This window comes from Dysidea avara, chromosome 7, assembly GCF_963678975.1.
Source record: "Dysidea avara chromosome 7, odDysAvar1.4, whole genome shotgun sequence".
Lineage (NCBI taxonomy): Eukaryota > Metazoa > Porifera > Demospongiae > Dictyoceratida > Dysideidae > Dysidea > Dysidea avara.
Window position 1 is genome coordinate 25735468 of NC_089278.1, and position 14005 is coordinate 25749472.

The 14005-nt window shown below is 37.3% G+C and overlaps 1 protein-coding gene across 2 annotated transcripts in view; it reads right to left on the bottom strand.

Annotated features, from left to right (window-relative positions):
* Nucleotides 1-383: 383 nt before the first annotated feature.
* LOC136259974 (uncharacterized) overlaps nucleotides 384-14005 on the bottom strand; it is a 40988-nt gene continuing 27366 nt past the window's right edge. For both annotated transcript variants that reach the window (XM_066053556.1, XM_066053555.1), the window contains exons 7-20: nucleotides 13835-13987; nucleotides 6839-6882; nucleotides 5576-5720; nucleotides 5272-5478; nucleotides 4204-4423; nucleotides 3550-3974; nucleotides 3061-3329; nucleotides 2628-2733; nucleotides 2301-2401; nucleotides 1528-1715; nucleotides 1291-1420; nucleotides 1025-1124; nucleotides 728-971; nucleotides 384-644 (exon numbers count right to left, since the gene is read on the bottom strand). In XM_066053556.1, the coding sequence (XP_065909628.1) occupies nucleotides 575-644; nucleotides 728-971; nucleotides 1025-1124; nucleotides 1291-1420; nucleotides 1528-1715; nucleotides 2301-2401; nucleotides 2628-2733; nucleotides 3061-3329; nucleotides 3550-3974; nucleotides 4204-4423; nucleotides 5272-5478; nucleotides 5576-5720; nucleotides 6839-6882; nucleotides 13835-13987 (2402 nt within the window). In that variant the 3' untranslated portion in view covers nucleotides 384-574. The remainder of the gene's footprint in view (nucleotides 645-727; nucleotides 972-1024; nucleotides 1125-1290; nucleotides 1421-1527; nucleotides 1716-2300; nucleotides 2402-2627; nucleotides 2734-3060; nucleotides 3330-3549; nucleotides 3975-4203; nucleotides 4424-5271; nucleotides 5479-5575; nucleotides 5721-6838; nucleotides 6883-13834; nucleotides 13988-14005) is intronic.

The window sequence follows — 14005 nt, forward strand, 5'->3', positions numbered from 1 at the left end:
TGTCTCATTCAATAATGGTGGTTCATCCATTAATAGGGGATTTAGGTTTGATTCTCACTCCAGAAATGCACCTATCAATGTCAAGCCCCACACACCTACTGGGGATTTGACATTTACACTTACCCCACCCTTGGGGCTTCAAACTGAACTAAATAATAGGTAAAATCAATAAATCCCCTAGTGAACCTTTCTATCAAGGTGAGGATATAGTGGGGTTTTGACAAGCTTCTTAGCCCCAGTACTGGGGAATTTGACAGTAGACTTTGTCAAATCCCCTGCAGCCCGGGAGTGGGGTTTGACATTGATAGGTGCATATTGCTCAAGTGTTGAGTAGACTGGTGATATAACCACTTTGATACACGGCTTGCGCTTGTTTAAAATAATAAATTATACTCATAAAATATTGGCTACACAGTAACACTTACAAGAGTTTGAACTAACAATTGGGACACTACACAAACAACAATTTGCTATATGATAATACATGTAGTTCAAAAGAAAAAAAAAGTTGCATACAAAAAATATATTGAAATAAATTGAGTTATGTTTGATACAGAGAAAAGACTGGCACCATTTAATGACTATATACAGGAATATTAACTCTCTGATATAGTTTTCCAGCATCTCCATAGAGCTCCTTTGCACTGTGAAAGAAAAAGAAAAAAAATTGAATCATGGAACAATAATATAAACTTAAGGTGAATGCTGTATTAGAGTAGTTTCTTACCGACTGGCATTAGGTATTTTCTTCAGTGCAACTTTGTGTCCATCAGGACTTAACTTCCAAGCTAGCCAGTGGCCGGTTTCCCCATACAAACTTGTATTGATAACATGGACCATTGTTCCTGGTGTTAATTCCATCTCCTTTGACGGTGAAGCTGTCTTTTCTTTGTCAGGAGAGTACGATGCCTGACACTTGTAAACTGCAGAATCTAATTCAAATCTTTGCTGCAATCTCTGTGACTCCCAACCTAAACATGGACATTTGAGTCAAATATTTATTAAATAGAAATAGTAGTCTAACCTTGTTTGTTATGAAGTACTTCAAGATTTAGTTGTGTTGCTGAATTTAGTTTAACCACTGCCTCTTCATAAGTCATGTTAGCTGTGCTCTCACCATTGATCTGTAGGGAAATACCATCTATTAATGCTAGTGCATGGAATTTTTGTAAATAGCTATTATCATCAAGCACACGCCGCATGTGGGTAGTGTTGAGTTTCACATAATACGATAAATGTGATTTGTCTTCTATATACAATTACATACATGCTATTGTGCACAATTCTCACCTGAATGATTTGATCACCAGGCACAACCCCAGCAGTCTGCACATCCATAATAAACAACCCAACAGCATTACCACCAGCTACACTGAATGGTAATCCTTCAGCAGTCTGAGTGAGAGTAATGGTACGTGGGCTGTGGAAGGAGAGTAAAACATACTAACAGTTGTAACGTATGCATGGTGCGTGTGTGTGTGTGAGTGTGTGTGTGTGTGCGTGTGCATGTGTGCACACTTTCATTACCTTGGGGGAGTTTGAGTAAGTAATGCATCAATCCTTGAAGCATCAAGGTCCATTTCTGACTCTTTACTACTCAAATAAGATGGCATTGTCTGTTTGACAATTTGTTTTCTCTCCTCATCTGGGTTAATTTGTTTCAGTAGCTCCAAGACCTCGTCAAATGTCTTGTCACGTAATGACTGGCCATCAATCTAAGCAAGAACAACATATTAGGTCAAAGTTTGCAGTTCCAAAAAGTTGCATTACTTAACCACACTGGTACTAACAGTCACAAGTTCAGGTCACATGACCAATTCCTTATTTACAAAAATAACAACCACAAAACTAACAGCTATGTGGTGTGATAATGATGTCATAATGTAAGTTCTTGTGCCTGTGGCTTTATCACCTACACACCCACAACTGGCTAGTTCCACTGCGGTCTGTGGATAAAATTACACTGAAAAGTATAAACAGGTTTTAAGGCAGCAAAAAAAATTTTTTCTCAGATAATTTTCCAAAGCATTTCCTAATGCTTCAGAAATTATGTCACCTATAATAAGACACCTCACTATTGTAGCCATTCCAAGTGTATAATACTTTGTGACCAAGACCACCTCATCATAGCAGTCACATCTAGTTATTTAACCATAGCTAAGGTGTACTTTGTGTCCTTATCAACAAGACCACCTCATACATGCAACCATGCCAAGTAAGTTCCAAATTGCTTTATGACCTTATCAAATATTTTAAAGTTGCACAGGTGACCCCAGTTATACAGTTACATCCTCACATACCATTACTAGTCGTTCCCCAGCCTTGAACACCTTCTCACTGTCTCCTAATGGCCAGTCCTCACTTATCATGTGTACTGTCTCGAAATACAATGAATCGGCCACTAAAGGGAGAGGAGGTGTATTGATTATTTTATATCCTTTAATTAACACCTCAGCTAAAGACCTGATAAAGACATAACAGAGCTTATCAAATAGCAACTAAAACAATTGTAAGGGTTCACAAGAATTCTTGGCATTAAGTTTATCATGAAAGGTTTTCTCAAATCACTACAAGCACAGATGTTAGACAATAAGAAACAAAAGCCTACAGATAGAATTATCACGTACCAGTCTTTGCTTCATCACTAGGGTACAGAAGTGTGATCTCGTTGCCTTCTAGTTTCTCTGACATCATTGACAATATGGAGGATCGTCTCCTGCCACAAGCTGATATCTGTGATGAGAAATTATCGTACTGGTAAGGCTAACATACAAGTACTATGACAGGTACAACTACAGCTGTTTACCATCTACACGGCTTATCACTAGATTGTAAAACTTAACAGAAGAGTGTAATTCAGGGAAGTGGCTACATCCCAAACAAAAACAATGAACAATAAACTCTGACAGTCTCTGACTATATTCCTTCCATTACTTAGAAAATCCAAACTTGGGGACATAGTTGCCTCTGTAAATATTTCAACTTTGTAAGTCTGGTTTTCTACTAGTTCCAAAACTAACTTTTCTGAAATCTTTTCTGAAATCATTGTAAAACACTTACCTCATCTTCCATAGAAACACTTATACCAGATTCTTTGCTCTGCCAAGTCTGCATGAAGGCCAGTGGTGGATTCTTGCCAGGATCAATGCTTCGGTTCTGTCTTGTCAGTCTTGGTTTAATGGTCATCTTTGTCGTTACACCACGTGACAACATGGTCATATCACTCTGAGCTCGGTACAGTTTGCCGTGGTCTTGAGGATTGCTGTACAGCTTATCAGCTAGCTCCTTTGTCTCTTCTAGTTCTCCTTCTAACTCCATGATCTTCTTGTCTAAAATGATGTATGATGTATTAGTGTTTGATTGCAAACTGATACCCTACAAACTTTTAATATTTTTTTGGAATCTCACTGAATGTTGCAGACACCCTGGAACCATGTTAAAGTGTCCTTATTTTAGAAAGTCAAATTGTGGGACCATGGACAAGTGTCTTTATTAAGAAGGTGTTTGCATTTCAGGGCTACGTATGCCTGTCCCTAATAAATTGCTTACCCATTTTCACTCTCTCTTGTAACAGTGATTGACATTCCCTAACTTTAGCCTTATGTTCGTCTTGTATTGTTTCAAACTCCTCTCTAAGTTGTCTGTTCTCCTCTTTGAGTGCTTCAATTTCTTCAGAGGCCGAATTAACGGCTGTGTCTTCTTCAGCAGATTTTGCTGGGGTCATCTTTTCTCCGTCAGTAATTACGATCTTTGTGAGTCTCTTAGCTAAATCTTCCTGTTCTTTATTAGAATCCTTAGTAGATTTTTTATTTTGGGTGACAAAGTTTTTAATTGCTGTAGTGGGGTCCTCCCCATCTCGTACAGCCTTCAATGCATGGAACACACACTTGGCACTGTCTTCAGCTGTACTACCACCTCTCTCAAGCTTCGTAATAGGATCGACACCAGACGGGAGTCTCGCAGTAACCACAGAACTATAGGCAAAAAGTGATATTGCCCATTCATGGTCAAAACTAACTAACATTAGACAGACAATACAAAGTATATACCCATTCAAATACTGCAACTAACTTGCAATGACTTGACACATGCTTCACAACATTAAATTCATATGTCACATTAGTAGATTTCATTGAAGCAGAGAATGAATTCCATTATGCAGTATGTAAACACACAGGTAGGAAGACATTCCAATTTACTTACTGTTTGATCAAATCTGTAATACAGTTGGCAATTGCAGTGTGTCCGTTCTGTCGAGCTACGCCTGCAACATCTAATCCACCATGGCCAGGAATTGGGCTACCCAGCAGTGGACCAACTCCTGGAATCTGTAGCAATGCTCTAACCAGTGGCTCTATACCATTCCTGCATGCTCCAATCAGCAACATGTATGCCGGATTTCCGAAATTGTAATTCCCACCTCCTAAAATGCCAACAAATATATGAATGTAAAATAAAGCTGTAAAAATTATATATTAAGTTTTACAATCTATGGAAACAGCAGGTATACTTATAGTAGAAAAGTTAGAAAGCTATGGCCAGGACTAGTCTGGATGATATCAATAACAGAACTAGGTACAGTTCTGATGGTATTACGACAGAACTATAATGCAGTGTGAAATCACAACCAACCACAGTCACATAGGACCAAAATCCCACAAGGAGCAATTCCACTGTCTCCAAATGTATAGGCTGGCATAGTTCCTTTATATCAGTGCAGTCATGTTTTTTTCTACTCTTTAAAGCTTCCCTTATCTTTGTTGACAAACTTTCATTCATTTAAAGCTTGTATAGGAAGTCTTTGAGAAGAAATTTATTTTACTAGAAACCACTGGCTATCAGTCTCTCTGTAGTCTACAGGTATGCCTTATATATAACATTTCTAGTTATAGCTTGTGTTACATACTGCCCTGTGTTTAGGTAGTTACACACAAAATATGCATGATCATTCAAAAGCTGATATTATTGATTAACAGTTTTGTATTACACAATACTTGATTTGTGTGACATTATGTTTCACTAGTAGGAAGGGAACTAGGAAGTATTGAAAGAACTGTTCAATAATTGATAACACCATGTACTCATGGTGGTAAAACAATTTTATATTGTATCCTGTCAGTGTGTATGCATGTGTGAGAAATACGACTTAGATGCAGTTCTAAAATACTACATACTTGACATCTAACTTTAAACTGTGATGCGCGCGTGTGCGCGCGCACACACACATACACACACACACACACACAAACACAACACACACACACAACTAACCAATAAAGCCATCTCCTTGGCTACCCTGCCCAGCACTCCCTCCCATGCCCAATCCACCAGGGAACAATTGTGGCATGTATTGGTGGACGTAACGCAAGATCTGAGCAGCATCATAATTGGCACCTTGAAAGAACGTGAACGGAGCATGAGCTATCAACTGACTATTGCAATAGATGTTAACATCAACTTCCTCGGCCCTGTGGTATTCTTTAAAAGGAAGAGAAAAAGACTCACCACACAATCAGTACAATACTACAGCACTTCTACCACCTTACACTAACTACTATTACAATGTGGTACTCACGAGGGACGATGGCAGATAGAGTCATGGCATTCTCTTGCATCACTTCTACTTGTATACAATTGCTCTTGTCTTGGGAAATGTACACGAGTGCCTTTGGTCCCTCAGGCAAAGCTTGAGTAAAGACCACAGCAAGGTCACCCCCACCCTATGGTAGAGACATGTACACACATGACAACAGACACAACGCAGAGGCATATGCTTTCTTAAGACACATATGTACATGAACTACTAAACATGGCAAATTTTAAATGATTGTGAATATGTACTGTGCATATAAATACGGTTGAAATATGAGCCAGCAAATATTGTAGTAAAAATAACACATTGTGTTTCAATGAATTTGCCTTACACAGGCAAAGAGAACTATGGAACATTATTATCATATAAAACACTATTCAACCAGAACACATTCACATGTGTGTTTAATGATATATCATAAAATAAATATACACAGACAACTCTTAGCGAGTTCATTGTTTTCCATTGCTTCAGAATTGTAATTTCTAGTGCAGCGTAACTTCCACAACATTAACGATTAGTTAAAGGATGATGGTCAAATCATGGTAAGTAAAGACAGCTACACAACCTACTCCAACAAAATATCTATCACTGTCAGTGTTCTAATTAGGAAATTAGCAGTCAAGGACAAATGGTACACTCAATTCTTATGAATTACACAAGAAAAGATACCTAACTCTGACACAATAGATGATTTATTTGATCAGAAGACAAATTTGATTTGAATACCCTTTTCCGTATTGCCTTCTGAAAAATGCTAAAATAATACATTAAATTTCATAACCCTAAAAAAATACACCTAACCGCATAAAGTGATAACGACCTTAAATTCTGTTGTATACTACAGAGATCACAACAACAGATTTTGTTACTAGATTCTCATAAGGACAACAATAGCATTAAAACTATACTACACCAGCTACATTAATCACTTACTAATTGATTGGTTAATTAATAGCATTTGTTTACAACCAGGTAATTACCAACAGTTTGTAAACAGTTTAATAAGAATGTAATGGAACTTGTTAATGTGGACCATAATCTAGACAGTCCTACACAGAAGTAGGGAAGAGAAAGCTACTGTAAATCTACAAGCACCTTTTAGCTGGTCCATATCCAGTATACACTCTAGGCTCTAATGCACAGATATCTATTTGTGTACCATTTAGCTTGACTATAAATGTACTAGTATTTTATGTGTTGTATATTACAAGTTAATGTGTGTCTTATATATAGTTCACTCACCTCCAGGGGGCTCTTATTAGGCAGTAGCTTCATAGGCATTAGCACTACACAACACACACACAACTAACACTACAACTAGAACTACAGCAATATGGCAAATAGCCACGCATTAGGTATAACAGTTTCTTATAGGTGACATTGTTAGTTCCAATATCTATCAACTATCTCAGTAGTGGAACTGAAACTATCAATGAACAACTTGCTAACCACAAAAGTGCTGATTGCAATAAAAACCACAGCAAATTTAGTTATGAAAATAATTGCTAGGTAACAAAACCCACAGCACTTCACCAAATCTACCATGTCACTAGTAGCCTTAGTTACTTGTTTTAATAAATAAGTCTTCAAGTCCCTTAGAGGGATTCTATGAAAAGGACTTCCTTAATACTTTTCATATTCAAATTCTTCTCAATTAGCAATGACGGAAAGTCACTGCACAAGACTAAACAGGCCAAGACATGTAGTTTTAAGACTTGGTAAACAAAATGGACGTACACCTGTTTGACACTAACATTCAAACAAGTGTACAGACAAAAATGACAGGAATGTAACCTGAACGGTGTACTGCTTAACCTGAGCTGTAGTACTGAGCTAGAATAACAGCAACAAAATACTGACTGTTTTCTCAAACTTCTGATAAACACGAAACCTGTCTACTGTTGCACTCTGTACTTGCTATTATTGAAAACTGGTATTTGGTTATTCAATAACCTTTCAGTGAAACATTAACATAGTTCCTTATGATTACTCTATACATTAAGTGTACGTGTACATTAGCGTAAACAGGAAGAACTAGTCTTCACACAGTTTCCTAAAATTCTAAACCCTGTTGGTAAACCTGGTAATACACAGCCATTATCCCATGAGTTACAATATTCACACATTTCTCCTACACGATGTGACATGTGCTACAACATGACATCTGCTACAACATGACATCTATATTAAAATCATTAACACCAAAGGTGTACACATACCACAATCAGCATCACCAGAACTACACACTATAATCAATGTGTAGTAAGGCATTGCTAAAGTGGTTACTGTAGAATGGGGACCACATAGTCTCCATCCAGTGTTTAATGACTACCAAACATTGCCTTGCACCTTTGTGCTATGATGGTGCTATGATGGAACTCTTCAAAAACAACATCTCATTTGAAGTACAAGCACCTTGATAACTCTGGGCATCACAACCCTCAAGTGTACATTGCACTGTAGGTAACTGGAATAATGAGATCGTGCTCTGAAATTTGCCGTTCCCCATCGGTGCCCACTGGTTGTAAAACAGGAATGAAATGGAACATCGCTGTTAACACATGCAAAGTGTAGCATACATAACAATTAAAATTGTTCACTTTGAATATCATTTCACACTATAGTTGGCTAGTACCATATTATCATGACTAACAACAAACAGTATTGTATTGGTCTCATAAAAACATACATGCCAAACATTGCACAGATCCCAATTAAGATCACATTCCAACAATTCACAGCACATGTATGAAATCACACCATACAACCATGGAATATATAACCAGGAAAGGTGTACACATTTGGGTATGGCAGATAGCTTAAGGATTCCATAGCAATTGCTGAATCAGATTCACAAAATGACTTACAAATATCAAGACAAATTTTCTAGACTGAATAATGTCAACTAAGGCAGCCATTGCCCCTCACTACAACACTACAGCAATGTCTGACAGGTGTCAACCTAACAATGTGAAATGAGAATCACCGATGTACGTACAATAGATATGTGATACATATAAGTATAGAATATTCCCATCAAGTTCTTTACTAAAACATCACTTAGTGACTGGCACTCTGATATGCCAGAGTAGGTCCAAGCCATTCTACTTGTGACTTCCATCTCGTTCTAGTACCCATTTATTGACACTAAAAGTGGTCCTAATAAGGAGGTGTATCCTGTTATGATACTATTAGTAAACAAATCAATGTTGTCACATATGCTTTATTATAAGATGGACCATCATTAATGCTAACACTATAGTCTTGTAAATGTGACAAACAAATAAACGTTTTCCCATGTTAACTGTTAACCAAGATATGATGGTTCCGTTAGGAGGAGTGTAAAGTTGTATTCCCATGACGACCAATGAGCAAGTGGTATATTATGTAGTTTACCAAGTGACTGGAAACCTCTTTGCTACTGGGATTAGACACAAATACAATCTGATTTGATTCCTAGTCAAGTGTTTTTGGCCTAACTACTACAAGAGACAGCCAACACTACCTGAAATTGTGCATCAGGAGATGTTTGGCAATTTGTAACAACACTTTCTGCAACTACTGTAACAACGGAGTCTATAGTCACACCTTACAGCAATATGGAGATGGGATTGTGTGCACTGTTCAACATGGAAGCAGTTACCCAACACAAGTAGCATGAGTCTTGTAGCACAAGCTATCTTACATGCAGTTGTGCGGCCGTGAATTATGCAGGGGCGAGGTTTGTGAACATCCTAAGATGTACATGGTATGGATCTACCAGTTTACACACAAAATACTAGGCATTTTAAACTTTAAACTTTACTGAAATCATACACTATAACTTGCCAGCAATGTAGCCCTAGAGTGCTCTCTCTAATATATCACTTTACAATTTAAGGTCAGTTGAAAGTTCTGAACATATGTTAATGTGATGGGTGTAATTTGATCATAACCTGTAGGCTTGCTGTGTATACAAACAGCAACTCTTAATACAATTGAGGCTCATACATAGTTCTGTACACAATGTATAACATGCACACAACAATAAGAACACAAGTCTACGTTGCATGATCATGCAACAATAAGACATTCAACCGGACAATAATCAGATCTAGTGAGACAATACACAAACTCTTACAGATACTTTTGTTGATTCATTGTTCTTCTATCCATTGATATTACAGGTAAAACATACATAGCCCCACATTAACAACCATTGATATATCCAGGGAGAAACCACAGACAAGTATAACCCATGGTTGCTATGAAGATGACTTATTAGAATTAATTTCATGATCAACCACCTAGATAGCTAAGCAACACCATGTTCAATAAAGCCACTACAGCTACAATGAATAGATATACAAACAATTAATGAAACACAGGAAAAATTCTGTAACATCATGAATTATATTTAAGACACGTACAACAGATGCCATTTACTTTAAACTGAAAACATTCGTGTTTAGGAATACTAACTAAATACATACACACGTGTCTAGCATGCAGTTTCTATTTCAGTTGGCTGTGTACAGCTTTTATTTCAATAGATGCTAACAATAATTTACAGAGGAAGGCAGTGTCTTCTGTAGTGTAACACAAAGTTGGACTGAGCTAAAATAACAAATGAGGTTTCAGTTTCTAATACATTTCCTATCAAGTGTCTTGAATTGGTATACATTATTTAAAATGATCTCAGACATCATTAGAAACTTGTTAGTTTTGACAGTGAACTAAAATGGGATGTAGAAATGGTTGAAGGGATGGAAAGAAACACTAGGATTCCCAATGAACGCTGCCCACCACATGTGTGGGCCATAAATGATGTTTATCTATCAGGTATAATACTATATACAACAATGACAGGAGACACAATGATCAGGTTTGAACTAAATATTTACAGTACCCATGATCCACAATAATAATAATCTATCTTATAATATTGCATAAGTATGACAACATAATCAACATACTCGCACAATAATCCTCCATCCAAAAAAATAATCTACTGTACCTTACTTGTAAGGTGTGAAGATGTTGTGTTTTAGTCAATAAACAGTCACCAATGTATAACAGTTACATAGGAATAAGTGATTGTTTTCAAGTTATAGTTCGATGCCATGCATCATGTATGTTTGAACCAACCATTTAGCACATGTACTTTTCCAGAAAAAAAACAATCACATAATAATACTAAGAGGCTGCAGGGCATCATATGTCCTCTTGCTATTGTTTACATTATAACATGAGGGAGTGTACAGCAATAAGATATTTCCGCACTGCTACACAGAAAACCAAGTAACTGCTAAGGGGGAGATTTTAAGGAGGTATCTCACCATCTTCCTTTTTCTGCAACCAAGAAATTGCTACATATGCATAGGCCTGGATGGGCACATGCCCACCCAAATTTTCCTAGGAGAGCAGTGCCCGCTCGCTTCTGCTATTACGAACAAGAGACAAGTAGTGCATACCTTGGCAACATGATATTTTCATTGTAAATCAGCAGTTGATAAAATAATTACATCACGTGATCCAAGTAGTTTTGGTACTTTCTGTTTAATGCACAGCATCACATGATCCAAATTTTAGGTGGGTAAGAGAGGAACATCAGGAAAGAGGAACCCAGTCTATTTTTTTTCACATCTGGAATACTGAATTGTGAGTAACAGCAGATTTCTTTTGTTGGCGGGGTAAAGCAATAAACGAATAATGAATTATTTGGTGTTAAGTCAGCTGGAGACGAAAGTAGTAACGTGATTATTTCAAGAGTCAGGCTGGAGTACAACGAGTTGTGTACAAGTACAGATGAGTTAATAGAGACCAAAACAAGGAGGTGTAATAAGTTAGTTTAATTTCTAGCTTTGGTCTATATCATTCATGCAGTAGCGCAGCATTAGACTAGTGAAATAAGCTGCAGGAACAGCAGCGTAGCTAGCTAGATACATTTATGCACTTTTGAAACAGTTTTTAAACCAAATGTATGTATAGGGTCCACTAAGGATGGACTCGCATTTTGTACTAGTTAGTTGCATGGGGGTAATTTGTGTGGGTGAGTGTGCCCACCCATCCATGAAGGCCTGGTTACGCCACTGGCATACAGCAAGCTAATTGTCATGGTTTATGAACACCTTTGCCTGTCCAAGAAAGAGCATAACTTATTGAGCTAGTTTGTTCGTTAGCCTTCACTTTTAAAACAGTGGTTTGTCCTTGTGAGATTACAGTGCTGACTTTTAGTGAACGTGTTAACTGCATTACATAGGCTAACAAATAAAGGTTTGCTGGAATTCACACATACATGATATCTGAAACACAATAACTATCAACAACATATCTGCAAGTTTCAATATGATTATTTTGGACACATTTTTAAAAGCAGCTACTATGATTTCTAATCGTGTAGAGAAAAAGCATGGCCAGGCAAAGATACCCAACATTCGTTCGTATGTACATCATACAGTGTACTGTACTTAATGCGGGACTAACCATACAGTATGTCATAGCATGAAGACCTACAGCTTGGTTGACATAACATTGGATACAAAGTGAGTGAACCCAAAGGTTCTACTTGTGTCAGCCTTAAATGGTTACGAAATGAATCATTTAGTATAAATTAGAAAATTTTCCCATTATAATATGGTATACCATATATATGTGTAGGAAAACATGTTTCCTCTACAGTACTTATAGGGTCCATAATACTCCTACTTGTACTAGTGTATAAGGAAGTGATAGTCACATCAGAACATATGGACAGTACAATTGGACATCAAACAGTATTTGTGAGTGTGTATACCTGTATCAGGTCCCATATACCTGAGCACAGCCAGCAGAAACAGGATTTTGATATAAGCATTTTCAGACAATTTTTGATGGAAAAACATTACAGGCCAGGTGGATCCATACAATAATGTCACAACCCTACCCATACATACATACATACATACATAAATACATACATACATACATACATACATACATACATACATACATACATACATACATACATACATACATACATACATACATACATACATACATACATACATACATACATACATACATACATACATACATACATACATACATACATACATACATACATATATACATACACACACACACATACCCACACATCACACCACACATCACACCACACCACACCACACCACACACACATACCCGCACAAAAGCACACACCACACCACACACAAAACCTACACACCACATACACAATAGTTACAGTACTGACCATACTACAAGTAAGAATGTCACCTACACTAACACACTACACCACAACTTGTGAGTGTAACCTGATATCACTAAATATGGCTTCATCATTAAAACATCACCTGATCCCTTGTGACAGTTACAATGTAACCACGTAACAACTATACCAGGCTAGCACTGTAGCAAATTACAATTAGAAAGGTCAGCAAACAATAAAAAGGGCAACCCAAATGTGGACACCTTGGTAATCGGTATAGTAACTTAATTCAATCACACAATTAGTACTTGTACAAGTAGACAAACTACAGGATACTAGGGGTGGGCAATATTTAGGTGTTGTGCAATACGAATAACTGAATATTTAACATTTATTAATACTGCATACTGACATACTGAGAATGCTGGAAATTACCAGTCTTCAAATTATTCAAACAGTACTGTGGCAGAACTCATTAGCAAGAGTGAGCGTAGCATTGGAATACTAGAAAGGTGCTAATGGGAGACCATTAGAATATGGGAGTGCTATTAGTTACCACTGTCGAAAAGTTCGTTGGCTAACACCTCCAATTTGTTTTCCCTCTTGAAGAGTAAACACTGCGTAGTATACAATGAGGCTATTGAAGCTTATACATACTAAGTGGGCATTTAGTAATACTGCAATATTCATAATTACAATATCATGGAATGATATTGATCAATACGACCCACCCCTACAGGACACCTATTGGACCACTAAGAGATGACTTTTTAGTTCACATACATACAATCAAACTTTGTTGTATACCTTCAGGAACAAGGTCCCAATAAGTTACACACTTTCGAACTACTTTACAAAGACACAGGAGCTGGAATATTGGACTGTGGATTACAACAAGTATTGGAGGCCTGGATCAATGGAAGCTGTTATTATAACTCCATCTTAGAGAAACACACACTTTTTGCAAACTAGAGTGTGATTTTAGCAATCAGTCACTTTTGTGGTGTTGTTGTACATACAGTATTTCTTGGGTAATGGCTTGGATAACTTACTTGGTTCCACAGGTCCCATTGAAGTCTGCACCATCATTTGAGGAGAACTCCTTTGTGGAGAATTGGGGAATGAGTTGTGGAGATTGGCAGAGCGTTCAAGAGAGGAACGACGCTTGTCACTACTCAGTGGAGTAACCGGGACATCAAGATAGGCTATGAAAGACAAAGAAC